Source organism: Rhinolophus hipposideros (assembly GCF_964194185.1).
Source record: "Rhinolophus hipposideros genome assembly, chromosome: 21".
NCBI classification, from domain to species: domain Eukaryota; kingdom Metazoa; phylum Chordata; class Mammalia; order Chiroptera; family Rhinolophidae; genus Rhinolophus; species Rhinolophus hipposideros.
The window spans coordinates 10011297-10027009 of NC_138067.1; the positions used below are offsets into that span (position 1 = coordinate 10011297).

Consider the following 15713-nt stretch of genomic DNA (forward strand, 5'->3'; position numbering starts at 1 on the left):
TTGCGAGAGACCCATCAGACACAGTCATGCAGGCTGGATGGGGTCCAGAGGCACCAGAGAAGAGGAAACAGGCCTGGAAGTTGTCGATACTGTCTGGGTGTGAAGGATTTGGATTGAGTCAGTGGGAATGAGGGGGAAGTGAGGAAGCTGAGCATCACCTGAAGACATCGCTGAGCAGACTCTGGGCCTGGAGCGCTGAGGGGGCTGGAGGGCAAGAGTGAGTCAAGGACAAAGTTCCAGACCAGGGGGGCAGATGAGGAGGTGGGGAATGACGCTAGTCTGAACAGAAAAAAAGGAAGTTGGATGAGAGGGAACTTGGTCAGTCCTGACTTTGTTGTTCTTGGGGCCGAGTGAATCACAAGGGGACAGATTTCTGCTCCTCAGGAGCCCACCGTTCAGTGTGGGTGACATCTGCATAGAGCTGGCTGGACAGCAAAGCGGAGAGAGCTAAGGCATCTGACAGAGCTGGCAAGAAATCGTCAGAGGATAGGGCAGAGCCCAGGTGGGTATGTTTGATCCGTCCCTAGTTGGGGCTGGGGACAGATTTAGGAAGCATCCATCCCGACGTCAAAGGCTTGAGTGGATGATTCAGGGAGGGAGAGGGTTGCTGGAGGCGCAAACAAACCCCAGGCATGCTTCTGCCACTCACTAGCTTGTGTGTGCTTGGACCAGTTTAGTAACCACTATGATTGGCCCCCAGTTTCCTCCTCTGTAAAATGTGGATAACACTTCTTACCTCCTCGGGCTGTTGTGAGGACACTGTAGACTCATAGATGTAACAGCAGAGAACCCTACCCAGCCCGTGGTGAGAGATCAGGAATGCTTCTGAGAAGAGAAACCCACAGAGTGCTCACTCAAGGAAAAACCATATCCCGAATCCATGGGCAAGGAATGTCAAGAAAAGAAATGGTCCCAGTGATGATGGGGGAGATTCACTGAACCAGCTGGAAACCAGGAATTTTATAGACATTATCTTAGCTAAATCTCTCAGCAACACAATGAGGGGAAATCTATCAACATGCCCATTTTACATATGAAGACAGTGAGGTCCATAGACTTGTCCTTAGTCACACAACCAGCAACAGGTAGACGAGGAACTGGGATGAGGGCTGCAGACAATGCTTCCAGAGCATTGGCTGGTAACCACTGCCCCATCGTGCTTTTCGTGAGGGGATGGCAAGTTCAGGGAGTGGCTGTCAGGGTTTGGAATGGCCCAGCGAGAGTGTGTCCCTAGAGTGTCAGGGCCAGAAACCACACTTCTAACAGTTAAATCACAAGTGGGCAGAGAGGAAATAGAAGTGGGAGGTGTAGACCACATATCGGAGAAGTTTGGTCATGAATGAAAGGAGAAATAGGACGTGTTGGGTGTTAGGAGGGAGGGGTGATGGGGTTCAAGAGAGGTTTTATGGGAGCAGAGAGACAGGATCATGTAATCATGAGCAGAGGGGAAGGGGACCACGGAATGGGAGGGCATCAAGAGCCAGCAGGTGGGAGTGTAACTGAGGGCAGCAGGCCTCTTGCAGATGAAGAAGGAATGAAATCAAAGCCACAGTTGAAGCAATTTAGGTTTGGTAGAAGGCGGAAATGGCCACAACCCACAAGGAAGTTGTAAACTGGATGGAAAAGGAGTCAAAGAGTGCCTTGGTTGAGTTCTGCCTCATTCATGACAGGAGGATTCAAGTGTGTCTCATGAACTGGTGAAACACACTGGATCAAAAATGATTTGTTCTGAAGGAGCCCCTGGGATGGAATGCAAGTTGGGCCCATGTTGTAGTTCAGAAATTTATAAGTGTCCATGCATGTATCCATCATTCATTAGCCCGTTCACCTATCCTTCCATCCATCTTTCTATTCATCCATCCATCCATTCATCCATCCACCATTCACTCATCCTTCCATCTATCCATTCATCCATTCATCCATCCACCCATTCACCCAACCACCCACCTTTTCATCCATTCAAAAAGAAATATTTTATTGAGCACCTACTAAGTGCAAAGTCCTGGAGGTACAAGTTGGAGCACAAAAGAGATCCTATTTTCCAGGAGGGCGCAGCAATAAACCAACAATCACAATGCAATGTGAAGAGAGCATGATGGGGAAGTTAGTGACCTGTGAGGACACAGAGGAAAGTGGGGGATGAAGGAAGGAAGTGAGGGTTTAAGCTATGATCTGAAAAAGGGTAGGAGTGAAAGGAAGTGGGGTGTGAGCGAGCAAGGAGAGAGTGGTCTAGACAGGAGGAACAGCCTGTACAAAGGCTTGGGTGTCAGTGAGAGCCTAGCATTTCCCAGGAACTAAAAGAAGGTTGACGTGGCTAGAGCAAAGTGATGGGGTCGATGATGGAGTGGGGGGCAAAAATTGAGGCTGGAGAAGTCAGCAGAAATCTGGACTTCGTTCTCAGAGCAATGGGAAGGAGCTGAAGGATTTTGAGAGGGAGGAGCCTTGCTCAGATTTGTGTTTTGGGAAGATGACTGAGCTTTAGTGAGGAGGACAGACTAAAGGGACAAGCCTGGAAGCTGGGAGAGGAGTGTAGGGAGGTGGTCCAGCAGAGGGATGAAGGGGGTGGCCATGTGGATGGTGAGAAGGAGATGGATTCAGAACACATCTAGGTGGTCGAGTCGACAGGTCTTGCTGATCGAACGTGGAAAGTGAGGGATGACCCTTGTGGATCTGACCTGAGGAGTCAAGGAGACTGGCCACCTGTCAGGAACGATTGACACATCAGTGAGCACGCCAGGCCCTTGGGACAGGGGAGTGGGGCATATTTTCAGATGGGGGCATGGAGATAACATTTGGGACCTTCACCTCTCAGCCCCCATGGGGAGGGCGGGATGAATGTAGCTTTAGCTGTCAGAGGATGGAGCTGAGTGAATAAAGCCTAGATCCTGATCGAGATACTCTGCGAGAACCTGGGCAAGTCATTGCACCTCCCCATCAACCCGTCCCGAGCTCTGAGTCTGGGGCTAAGATCTTGGCTGTTGTGATAACCCCAGCCCATAGCACAGCCAGAGATAGGGCAGGAATCCTCCCTATTTCCCTTCCTTTCAGGCTGATGGACCCAGGATTCAGCTGGTTCAACCCTTCAGGCTAAAGCGGGGTGGGGAGGTGAGGGTGTTGAACCCTTTCAACTGGTTTTACCCCGAGGGGACTCCCCGTGGCAACAGTCTCGGGGCTGGAGCAGAAGGAGTGGCAGGTGCATAGGCAGAGTGTGGGGCCAGTTTGAGTCAGAGGTGTTCAGACAGGGAGTTGTCGTCGCTTCCTCCCACTCAGATCCAATTCTTCTTTGACTCTGGTCTCGTAACTGGTCCCTGTCTGACCTGCTTCTCATCCTGTGCCCTTGCCTTTCCTTTAGCAGGAGTGCCCTGCTACCCCTTTTTAGAGGTCTGCCTCACTGCCACCTCCTCCAGGGAGCATTCCTGATTCCTGTGACAGACCTCTGAGCCTTAGGATCCTCACGGCACCGTAAAGGTCTCCTGAGGCCCTTATCACAGGCCCAGCCTCCAGGATACTCCATCTGGAAGGTCCCTTGGAATCTATTTCATAGCTGGAAGAACCAAAAAGTAATAAGTCAGTTAATCTTTGGTGAGGAAAGCACCACAGAAATGTCCCTGGTCTCTGTGGCCTCGCAAGTAAAGCCAAAAGGTGTGCTCAGCCCTCCACGGTTTCTCCCAGGCACCTGCTCGTCTCACCTCCTTGTCCTTTGGTCCTGTATTCACTCAGTCAAGCCTCATGGAAAGCCCACTGTGTGCCAGGCACTGCGTTTGGCGCTGGGGATACCCATGGTGCTGGGCAAAGCAGATGGGCCCCTGTCCTCACGGAGCTTGCTCTCTCCGTGTCACCTCCGGGCCATTTTGCCCACTGGAGTTCCCTCCTTGATCTCTGTACATTCCCTCCTCTGCACCTTTGCTAAGCACTTCCCTCATGTGGAATGCCTGTCCCTCCTTTTCTTGGTTTGACTCTTCCCACCCACAAGGCCCAGCTCACTGGCTTCCTCCTCCATGCAGCTTCCCAAGTTGGCCAGAAGCAATGTCTCCCTGCCCTGGGCCCCATGGCCTTTTAGCTCACCTGTACATCCCCATGTGGGGCCAGGCCTTGTTCCTCCAGCCCCACCAGCTTCAAACGCCCCCAGGGCAGGGGCTGCCTCTGGCCTCTGCCCGCCCCACCGTCCCTGGCACAGCTAGGCACACAACAGGTGCACACTGGCACACTTGCTGCTTTGTTCCCTCTCCCTCCCCTGCCAGGCAGCCTGCACCAACCCGGAGCTAGTGCAGACCCTCTGCTCCTGTTGTTTTCACCCATTCCTTAGAAGGGGCCGGGGAATTTGGGTCCTTCCAGAGAAAAGTTTTGAGTCTGTTGCAGAACAACGGGGACTAGAAACCCACTCAGGGAGTTTCCCCAGAAGTGGGGGCTGGGGCCTCGCTGTTAACAAACTGCTGCTCATCATCGGAACAGTCCCCTGTTTTCTGGCCCAGGACATTCGGTGGTGGTGAGCAGGCAGTGGCTGTCGCAGGTGGAGAAGCCACACGCAGTGGGCAGCAGCCACTGGGCAGAGGCTATGGAGAGCAGAGAGGTCAGGAGCCTTTCCACCTGAGAGGGGAGCATCAGCAGAGACACACTCCCTCGGTCTGCTCCTAGGACCCGGGCCTTCCCCACGTACCTCTGGGCTTTGGTGTTTCCTCTGGGCCCAAGGCTCTGTCTCCAGGCCAGAGCTTCCCTCTCCCCAGCCAGGGTCACCAGGGCACCAGCACCCCTTCCCAGCCCAGCCCAGCCTCCTCTGATTCAGTAGGTTGGGGACCGCTGGGTGTTCCTCTGTTGGAGATGGAAGTTGCCACCCCCAACTTCTGCAGGAAGCTGGAGTCAAATATAAGCACAAGCAGGGAGACCCCACTCCCCTCCTCTCCTCTCCACTGCACGTGCAAATAGAAGCCTGCTCTGGGGACAGGAGGCATGGCCCAGTCAGATGGGCAGGGGGACAGGGAACCAGGCTGTGGCTTGAGAAGTTGGCAGACTTAGGGGTCTCTGGCAGGTGATGTGATCCTCAGAGAAGCAGAGAAATGTTCATGTGAGGTCCTCTAGAGAGGACCCCATCTTTCTCAGATTTACCCTTGGACAGTCCAAATGTCCTTCTACAGGTGATGAAACTGAGGCCCAGCGAGGGTCTGTGCACTGCCCAGGGTCACACAGTGAGACCGTGACAGAGGATCCTGCCTGCAAGGAGGTTCTGCCATGGACCAGGGGACGCCCTGCCCCCAGGAACTGAAGCAGCCTTAGCCTCCCAAGGTGGCCCTGAGGTAGGAGGAGAAGCACCGGGCCTTTCCTTCTTATGGTCTAGGCCAGTGTCACCGCTTCCTCTCGCAGGTTCACCATGAGGACTGATGAGGTTCTGTCTGAGCAGCACTCCTGGTAGAGTCAGGTTTCAGCAAACACCACTTGCTATTGTCATCATCGCTGGTAATGCACATTTACTAATGGCACATTTACTAATGAGCACACAGCTGACTGGGAGAGGGCAAATGCACCTGACACCATGTTGCAGGGGCCGTCATTCGAGCTGCCCCAGGTATCTCAGGGACACGGGGGAGCCAGGCCTAAGTCCCACAATCAGAATCAAAGCCCAGGGCCACCTTGCTTAGAGGCTGCCTGGACTTTCACATAGTTAAGGGACTTTCATGCTCTGGTCCAGGGAAGCTCGAAACACACGATCGGCCATTTTCTCTGGTGACCAGAGGGCTGACCCGATGCAGTGGTGCGGTGGCCCGTGGGTTCCTGGAGAGTCTGCGCAGGGCCTGCTTCAGGCTGGACTCGGACCGCGTGTCTGAGGCAGACTCGTCTCTGCTGGCAGCCAGAGGCATCATCCTCTCATGTGTATTTCCATTCTGTTCTTCAACCTAGTGTGAGACGCCACATTTGTGGGAATGTGGCTTCCCAATCTATCCAAGTGCAAATTCGGACTCAATGATGAGTCAAACCTTTCTGCTTCTGGCCTTCTGGGGTTCAGAGGAAGACTGTGAACTTGGATTTAGGGGAGGACCCACAACCAAAGTTGTCTGGGCGTCAGGGCTTTTTCAGAATGAGGTGGAGCTTGGACCCTCGCTGCAGAGAGACACCTGTGTGCCTGTGCAGCTCGCCAGCCCTGGGGAGACCTTCCAGCACCCTGAACCCCTCCTGGCCCAGATTAAGCGCCTCTCTTGGCCCCTGCCTGGCTGTCCCCACCCCGAGCCAGGGCATCACGCACAAAAGAGGCTCCCCAGCCTCTGATCAGGGATGAGTACAATTTAAGTTGGAGGCTTTTCTGTTCTTCTAATACAGGAACAAGAAATGTCCCCAGCAAAAGGAGAAGTGTGTCGTTGGGGCCCCTGGACACACATACCCCACCTCTGTCCCCCGTTGAGTGCCCATTCTCTGGAAAGCCACAAACATTCCAAGCCTGGACTTCTACCGAATCATCTCAAATTCTTCGAACTTTACTATTTAGGGAAGGATGTGGGGTGGGGGAGGTGACAGGAGGCGGGGCAAGGTCCCCGAAGAGGTTAAATAGGTCACCTCCACACTTGGCTTTCATCCTTGTCTCCCCTGAGCAGAGACCCTCTCCTGGACTCCCGGCACCATGACCCCACTGAAGATGATTCTCCTGGTCACCCTTCTTCTGGCGGCTTCCCTGCAGGACACACATGCAGGTGAGAGCAGAGGCGGGGGCGGGCGCTGAGGCCACAGCAGCCACACACACATATGTATGTATTATTATTTGCACCCCGCTTATTCTTACAAAGATGTGAGAGGCAGGCGACAATGGGATTTTTGAGGGAGGCCTTCAGAGGAAAATAGTGAAGCGGAGGAGAACGAGGATGAGGAAGAAGGATAAGGGCGCTCCAGTGCTTGGGGATTGGCTTGGTGAGGAAGAAAGTGTGCGTGCGTCTCACACTGCAGTGCTTGTGAGGCAGTGACTATGCTTGTTTTCACAGTGGAACGTGAGCAATTCTCAAAAGTATTGGTGAGCATCTGTTTTACGAATGGGTCTTGCATACCATGAGGGAATCAGCATAATAGCAGGAGAATTGGTTTTCAGAGGATATGAAAAAAGAGGTTTTTACATTCAATTGGGAAAGGAAGACTGCAATCAGGCACAAAGCCAGCGAGTGACCTGCCTGGCGACAGAACCGCAGTCCCTGAGGTTACCTTCTCAGCGAGGCCGCTCAGCTGTGAGTGTGAGTCAGACCAGGTCACAGCCCAGACATGGTCAGAGGGCAATCAGGGCTTCTTAGAAAAGAGCTAGCGTGGTATTATCTAAAGCCACAGGTCACCAGTTTGCCTATTTGCAAGTGTTGGATATTTGTCGTCATGCAGAGACGAGGAAACTGAGCTCCAGGAAAGTGTCTCAACGCCTCAGGCCTCCGTTTTATCATCTGTAAAATGGGGTAGTGATAGCACCTGTCTCCAGGTGTGCTGTGAGGACTCAGTGAGCTGCTGCGGCGAAAGGTTCAGCCCAGAGTAAATATGTGCCATTTCAGGGCTGGTATTGAGTGTGCTCACAAAGACATACGGTAAATAAGCATGCACGACTCCCCCAAACACACACACGCACACACACACGCACACATAGACATATGAAGACACACATTCACAACAGACACATATACAAACCCTCCCAGACACACACAGATACATGCACGTACATACCTGCAAACACCCAGGGCTTCCCAAAGTCCACATGGAGAACTCATGCATACGAATGTACATACATCGACACACGGACACATGAGCAGGCCCCTCACATACTCCCCACATAGAAACACACTCACAGCCCCTCCATAAGAAATCCCCCCAAAACACACGGAAACGGACACAACCCCCCCAAAACACAGACCCAACCCTTTACCTCATAAACACACACACAGGGACACACACACCCACATGGGGACTCCCCCCCACAGATTACATCAGCGCACACAGACCCTGCACAGACAGACCCTCCCCACAGCCACAAACTCACCCAGGTACCCCCGGCCCACTCACAGACACTCCTGTTCCTGTTTGTTTCTCTGTAGTTCGAGCTACCAATGTGGGCCGGGAGTGTTGCCAGAAGTACTTCAAAGGAGCCGTTCCTCTCAGAAGGCTGGTGCACTGGTACAAGACCCCAGAGGACTGTTCCAAGGACGCCATTGTGTAAGTCTGCCCCTGACCCCTGCTCCTAGGAGCTGAGTGTGGGAGAAGGAGGACCCTGGAGCTCCCAGAAGGGACACTTTGGAGAGGAGAGGAGAGAGTGGGGCCTTCGTTGTCCCCTCCACACCCTGGTCTTGCTACTTAAGGCAGTTCCTGCACCCCACACTGCAATGCCCCAAAGGCCCCCAGGCCATGAGGTCCACCCTCTTCATTGATTTATGGGACACCACGGCCCGGAGAGAAATAGGACAGCCCCATGTCACACAGGCAGTTGCAGCCCATGTAGTCACTTCCCCTGGCCTGGGCCCGAGCCCATCTGAGCAGAGCTCCAGGCGCCAGGCCCCTACCAGGCTGTAGGTGAGCTAGGCTGTCTGAGGTTGGCGCCAGAAGGTCCTGCAGCCCTGGCTCTCTGGGAGGGTCCTGAATCACTGAGGACAGTGTCTGGTGTCCCAGCTTTCCCACTAACCCTGTGTGACTTCAGCAGGTCCTGGTCAGTGCAGGTGAGGCTGGCCCCAGGGCTCTAGCAGGCCTTCCCACCCTGACATCCTTGATGGTTTTCTCCTTCCGTGTAGGTTTTTAACTGCTCAGGGCAAGTCCATCTGTTCAGACCCCAAGGACGTGAGGGTGAAGAAGGCAGTCAAACACTTGAAAGACTTCAAGAAGTCACGTGATGATTTGTCCTGATTTCTCCCTGGACCATTTAGAAACTTCTGGAGGCCTCAGTACGCTATCCCAAACCTCAGCTGCTTGGTTCCAGTGAAGGCCCTACAAGGACAAATTGGATCCTAGGTCTCCTTTTCTGAACTGGAACCATGGCGTGAAAGAGCTCAGATTAAACTCTCTCTCCCTCAGCCTGGGTCAGTGTGTTCTCTCTGTCCGTGATGTCACACTGAAAAGGCCCTCAGAGGACATCTGGTGTGCCCTGTCCAGGTCAGAAAAGGAACTGAGGCTTACAGGGGGTCATGACTGCAGGCCACACTCAAGTGAGGGGCGGCCTGATGATAAAGGCCCAGGTAGGGGTGGGGCTAAGGAGGTCCATGGGATAAACAGTGCAGGGGTGGACAAGAGGCTCAGCAGACCCTTCTCTCTGCCTTGCACTGGCAGGAAGGGGTTCTGGAAAGGGTCATCCGGGTTCTCTCCCATCTTGTCTGCCCCTGAAGTCCTCCAGTCTCTTCCCAGACTAGCCTTTGTGCTCACCTGTGATCCCTTGCCCTGCAAGGAACTGAGGACACACTTCCCCTTAAGTAATTAATCCAATTCCACAAATGTTTCCAGGCTCCTTCCTTGTAGAGGTTCCGCCGAGCACTGGGGAGCTCCCTGGCCTGGGGGTTCTTGCAGCAGCTTCCCTATCTTGCCCACTTCCCAAACACTGCAGTCCAGCCAGCCCAGAGAATCTTTGCAAGACCCACCTCCTTCTCCCAGCTCAAATCCCAGGCTGGCTTCCGGGGCCCAAGTCCTCTGCCTGCTTCCAGGTTGCCTGAGGTCTGAGCCAGCTTCACTTCCCATGGCACCCAGCCCTCATCTCTGGCTCCAGTCAGCCTGCCCCACCCTCCCAGCACAGACATCCCACCCAGCGTCAGCCAGAACCAGCCTCCAGGAAGCCTTCCCTGATTCCTCCAGCTCTTTCCTGCCAATTCCTCCAGTTTTTAGGAACTGCAGGGCAGCCTGCCCTGTGACAATCCCTTTTTGTCAATGTGACAAATCCTGTGCGGTTCTGTCAGTACTGTCCAATAGGTTGGGAGCTCTGTGAGCCACCCTGGGGAGCCCACATTCTCAGAAGGACGGGGATCGGGAGGTTATGGTCATCACTCTCAGCCCCCTCTGTCCAGGCCCAGCTCAGGGCTGGAGCCCTAGTGTGCAGGAGGAGCCAGTCTCCAGATTCTAGCTCTGCCTCACTCTCTTGACCGGCTGTGGGCTCGTGGCCCCTCTCTCGGGGCAGAGACTTGGGTCCTTCTTTTCCTAGGATTCGGTGACATGCATTGTTTCAGGGACCAGCAGTTATTTTCAGGCAAAGTTTTGCCTCCTGCTGCCCCCTTGTGGCCCTTTGTCAAGCCCACTTTGCAGTAGGGGCAGGAATAAAACAACAGTAATAATAATAATGAAGCTGCTGCTGCTGATAAACTGGCTTCTCTGTGACCCCAGTGTCCCCTCTGCCTCAGTCGGGCTCTTCCCCTGCTCAGATCCCGAGGAACGTCCCTCAAACAACTGCCTCGGACCCAGAGTCCTGGGGACAGCCCAGTCTGAGTTCTTTGTGGAAAAATGTTGTCTGGGTCCATTGGGCCAGGGGTGGAGGAAGGATGATCTCAAAAATGGAGGTGGGAGAATGAGCCCCTGCCACAGCGAAGGAGAGCAAGGGCTGGGGTGTGGCCCCTTTCATCCTGCAGGCCAGAGCTGGCAAGACATTCAGGACATGCATTTCATCCAGCGCATTGAAAAATTATCTTAAAAGCAGCAGAACATTTTCATCCCGGTGAGATCTCCCTCAGAAGCCCATACCATAAACACAAGTAAGCAGAGCTGCTGTTAGGACTGGAAAGGGTCGGGGCGGGGGTGGGGTGGTGGCAGGTGGGGGTGGGGCCAGAGCCCCAGAGAGCAGTTTCCAGGCTCTTGGCCTCACGTGGAAAGGTCCTGGCTCGGGTAGCGGATGGCCATCAGCTGTGGCTAGTTGGCCATCAGCTGTTACCAGTTAGCCATTGGCCACCAATATAACTGCCGTGGCCGAGCTAGCAGGCGCGGATTGAGGGTTGCGGAGATGCGCGGATTGCAGTTAGCACGGCGGATTGTTGTTGGCAGGTGAGGTTGGTTGGCAGAAAAGCAGACGGCAGGTTGCAGATCGTGCGGCTCCTGCTTCCTGTGTCTCCAACCCAGCCACCACCGAGGATATAGTGGTATGACTCCCCTATCTGTGGCTCCGTGGGTGTTCCTTTTTGGCCTCACCATATCTTGCATTCTTATGCTATGCGGGGAGCGGGAGCTGAGAGCCCGCGTGACACCCTGCATGACAGTGGGGCTGCGGGTGGGAGACGCAGGTGATGGGACCAACCACCAGGCTAGGCTCCCTTGCAGGCTCATGTCAGGGAGATGGGGGCTTAGTTCCCGGGCATTTTCCTGGAGACCCAGGGTCTTATGTGTGGGTTTTTCTAGTTTAAAAAAATGAAATGCCTTATAAATACAAAATACATGATGTATATGTAAGAAATCCAAGCCGGTAAACACCTGTATACATATCATCCAGCTTAAAAAATGCTCTGTTGTCCCATTTCTGGCACCCTCCCTATCGTCATCCTCCCGTCAACCTCCAGAGACAACTATGTTCCTGAATTTTATCGTTCTTCTTGATTTCCTTTAGTTTGTCACATGTGTGTATATACACTATACATGTATATATGAATATACACAAATAATTGATGCATCTTGCATGTTTTTAAACTTGAATTTCATGTAAAAAAAGATAACAGATTTCACACACATACTCTTCTGTGACTTGCTTTTGTGGGTCCAGGTCTTTTGAGGTCCTTCCATGTTGTGTAGAGCCACAGCCTATCATTTTTCTCCATATGTCAACACGACTCATTCATCCATCCTCTTGTAAATGGCCATATGGTTTATTTCCAGGCTCTTGCTATTACACATAGCGCTGCCTTGACATTTTCAGCTTGTCTTCTGGTGCACGTGTACAAGAATTGATTTCTCTAGGGCAGTGGTTCTCAACCATGGACACACTTAGGATTACCTGGGAAGCTTTGCAAAGTGATGACACCCTAAGCTCTTGTCGCGCAGGGGACCCTGCTCACTGCGCCATTTGTCGTGCAGGGTCTCTGGTCCCACTCCCCGCCAAAGAACGCAGGACACGGTAAGGCCAAAAAGGAACACCCATGGAGCCATAAGTAGGGGAGTCAAACCAATATATTCTCGCTGGCGGCTGGGCTGGAGACACAGGAAGCAGGATCTACATAATCTGCCTAACAGCAGTCCGTGCTCGCCAGCCACCATCTTCTTGCTAGCCCCCATTCCATTCCTGGTAGCGTAGCCACAGCCGTTATATTAGTGGCCAATGGCCTACGGGTTACAGCTGACGGCCAACTAGCCACAGCTGCTGGCATCTGATCACAGTTGATGGCCATTTACTACCCGAGCCAGCACCTTTCTATGTGAGGCCGAGAGCCTGGAAACTGCTTTTTTGGGGTTTTGTCCCCACACTCCACCCCTACAGGGTCTCGCCTCACAATCTACGCGACAAGCGTCTTCTGCAAGGGGCCCTGTGCAAGGAGCCTGGAGGTAAATGCACTATCTTGAACACAGTCAGGCTCTCTGGGCACAGCCAGGGTTTCTCAGGGCACCACCACAGTACTTCTGGGCACAGCCAGACATCCTGGGCTTCTTAGGGTACCACCTGTTTTCCCTGGGCACAGCCAGGTTTTCTCAGGGGACCACCACAGTACTTCTGGGCACAACCAGACTTCCTGGGCTTCTTAGGGTACCACCTGTTTCCTCGGGCACAGCCAGACCAGCTTTTCTCAGGGCACCACCACAGTACTTCTGGTCACAGCCAGACTTCCTGGGCTTCTTAGGGTACCACCAGTCTCCCCGGGCACAGTCAGAGTTTCTCAGGGCACTGCCACTCTCTCTGGACACAGCCAAACTTCCTGGACACAGCCAGGGCCTCAGGGCACTGCCACTCTCTCTGGACACAGCCAGACTTCCTGGACACAGCCAGGGCCTCAGGGCACTGCCACTCTCTCTGGACACAGCCAGACTTCCTGGACACAGCCAGGGCCTCAGGGCACTGCCACTCTCTCTGGACACAGCCAGACTTCCTGGACACAGCCAGGGCTCTCAGGGCACTGCCACTCTCTCTGGGCACAGCCAGACTTCCTGGACACAGCCAGGGCTCTCAGGGCACTGCCACTCTCTCTCTGGGCCTCTCGGGGTACTGTGCTGGAACAACAGCGGCTCACATCAAGGTGCTTACATATTATCAATGGCGGCCAGTCAAGACACAAAAGCAAACATCAAACCAGTCCCACTACATGGTGGTATGTTCCCAAACAGTCAAGCGTCCATTAAATTAGGGATGGAAGGCAATTCCTCATAGTCCATAGTCATTCGACAGGGCTGTCCTGGGGGTGAGGGAAGACCTTGACCTCACCCTCATCTCCCATGGAGGACTCAGCAAGCGTTTCCTCCTGGGACTAAAAGTCCTGCATCCGGGCTGCCTCAGCAAGCAGTTCCCAGCCCACAGGGCGGCAACAACCTTCGCTTTCTCCGCTTTCTCCGGCCTCTGCTGGTTGGGGAACCATCCACGTCTTTCCACCCCTCCACGGGAATCGAGCTCTCCGGCAGCTGCTCCTCCTGGTCCTCCTCAGACTGAGCTTTCATAGGCACAAACTGCTCCACTGCCCTTCGGAAAGCTTTGGCCAGCACCGTATCCTGCCGACTACGCCGTGTGTGGTGCGGGGGACCCTGCTCGCTGCGCCATTTGTCGTGCAGGGTCTCTGGTCCCACTCCCCGCCAAAGAACGCAGGACACGGTAAGGCCAAAAAGGAACACCCATGGAGCCATAAGTAGGGGAGTCAAACCAATATATTCTCGCTGGCGGCTGGGCTGGAGACACAGGAAGCAGGATCTACATAATCTGCCTAACAGCAGTCCGTGCTCGCCAGCCACCATCTTCTTGCTAGCCCCCATTCCATTCCTGGTAGCGTAGCCACAGCCGTTATATTAGTGGCCAATGGCCTACGGGTTACAGCTGACGGCCAACTAGCCACAGCTGCTGGCATCTGATCACAGTTGATGGCCATTTACTACCCGAGCCAGCACCTTTCTATGTGAGGCCGAGAGCCTGGAAACTGCTTTTTTGGGGTTTTGTCCCCACAGCTCTATTCCAAAACACAGACTTAACTGGTCTTTGGAGAGGAGAGGTCCCAGGCATAGGTGTGGTGTTTTTTTTCTGGAAGCTACCAGGTGATTCTAATATACAGTTGAACTTGACATAGGGTGTAACTGTCCAAACCAATCCTCCCAATAGCGTGGAAGCTCCCACCTGGCCGCACCTTGACTGGTGTCTGGTAATGGTTCCCTGTGAAGCTTCCCTTGCCCCCACCAGACAGCTGGCCGGAGGACGGGCAGAAAGCAAAGCCTCTCTTCTCCTGCCCCCAAATCAGAGTGCTTCCTGCACACGAGGCTTGTGAGGTTCTTCCTTCAGCCCCGCTGCCTGTCTGCGCACTTGGAGCCTGTTATAATGGGATGGGGGCATGATTTTGCAACTCAAGGGGAGTTCTCAGCCTGGAGGAGGTGTGACCTCACTTGGCCTCCCTTCTCTCCTTCCTCCCACACTCCAGCTCCAAAGCCCCGCCTTCAGCCCCCTTTCAATCATCTTGTGGTTCTGTTTCGGCTGTCTCCTAACCTCAAGGAAAGTGTGGTTTCCTCTGCCGCCACCCCACTTACTGCGTTGGAGATTTCAGGGAGAAGGGACAAGTCCCATCTGTATGCTGCCACGTTCTAAGCAAAGGACTGTCGAGTTTACCAACTTCAGATTTACCCAGCCCAACCTCCAGCCTGACTCAGAACGTTCAGGTACCTGGACCTTTCGAGGTCCTTAGGTGATTGATGGCAGCATGTCACTCACCCAGTGTCCTCAACTGTAGTGTCTGAGACTGTTTCTGCCTTAAACCTCCCCTCAGAACTGCTGTCTTCCGGTGACAAGGTGTGAGCATCGGCGGCCCCCTCCCACGTGTATTCACTGTGCTGAGCTGCAGCTAAGCTCCAAGGCCAGCTGTGTGCTGCTGACTGGCCTCCATCTGAGCCCTCATGTGGAGTGACCAGCAGCTGCCTGCAAGGGACCGTTAACCAGGCCAGGAGTAGCAGACAGGAGGGAGTGTCATTCTTTTTGCAAGCTGTGGTGGGGATCCAGGGCAAGGATCAGGTCAGCATGGGCGCTGCCATTGCCCAGCGCTCTATTAAACCGCTCCCAGGAAGCTCTTTAGCTCAGGGTTTTGTCCTCAATCTGCAGGTAGATGTTTGCCCTTCATCCTGGCAACTGCAGACGCAACTCACAGCAGCCCTGCCAGGCAGCTCGGTAAATACCTATTAACATTAAACCTAGTCTGGGGCTGTCTTAGTTTCCTCCTGCTGCCCAACAAGTTACCACAAATGTAGTGGCTTAAAACCAGACATTTATCCTCTCAGATCTTGAGGGCTAGCGTCCAGGCACAGCGAGTGGGGCCCTCACACAGGGTCTCAGTGGGCTGTGCTCTCCTGGAACTCAGGTCCTGTTCTGAGCTCATGTGGTCATTCAGTTCAGATTTCTGTTCTCGTGGTGTAGGGCCAAGGGCCCCTTTTTTCCTTGTCAGCGGGGTCTGCTCTCGGCTGAGAGGTTGCTTAAGGTTCCTTGCCTGTGACCTCTCACAACACAGCAACAGGAGAAGGCAGCAAGAGAAACCGGTTCTCCGGTTCTCTTAAAGGACCAACTCTTAGGTCAGGCCCCCTCGGGAAATCTCCCCTTTCAGAGACGGTCCACTCACTTTTGCCACATAACCTAACTTAACCTAACC

At 53.9% G+C, this 15713-nt stretch overlaps 1 protein-coding gene across 2 annotated transcripts; it reads left to right on the plus strand.

Moving 5' to 3' along the window:
- Positions 1-342: 342 nt before the first annotated feature.
- Positions 343-9010, plus strand: CCL17 (C-C motif chemokine ligand 17). 2 transcript variants are annotated; one of them, XM_081030512.1, is made up of 5 exons: positions 343-502; positions 5133-5291; positions 6582-6677; positions 8046-8163; positions 8733-9010. In XM_081030512.1, exons 3-5 carry the CDS (start codon positions 6608-6610, stop codon positions 8842-8844), a joined length of 300 nt encoding a protein of 99 aa, XP_080886638.1. In that variant the 5' UTR covers positions 343-502; positions 5133-5291; positions 6582-6607; the 3' UTR covers positions 8845-9010. The 2 variants fall into 2 exon arrangements, with proteins under 2 accessions (XP_080886638.1, XP_080886639.1); XM_081030513.1 differs by lacking the exons at positions 343-502; positions 5133-5291 and having other exon boundaries at positions 6517-6677; positions 8733-8893.
- The last annotated feature ends 6703 nt before the right edge of the window (positions 9011-15713 follow it).

Excerpts from the sequence above, each read along its gene's own strand:
- CCL17 (XM_081030512.1), top strand. The coding sequence starts at position 6,608 with ATGACCCCACTGAAGATGATTCTCCTGGTCACCCTTCTTCTGGCGGCT. Across the intron at positions 6,678-8,045 it reads CCTGCAGGACACACATGCAG|TTCGAGCTACCAATGTGGGC; the intron begins GTGAGAGCAGAG and ends GTTTCTCTGTAG. Across the intron at positions 8,164-8,732 it reads TGTTCCAAGGACGCCATTGT|GTTTTTAACTGCTCAGGGCA; the intron begins GTAAGTCTGCCC and ends CCTTCCGTGTAG.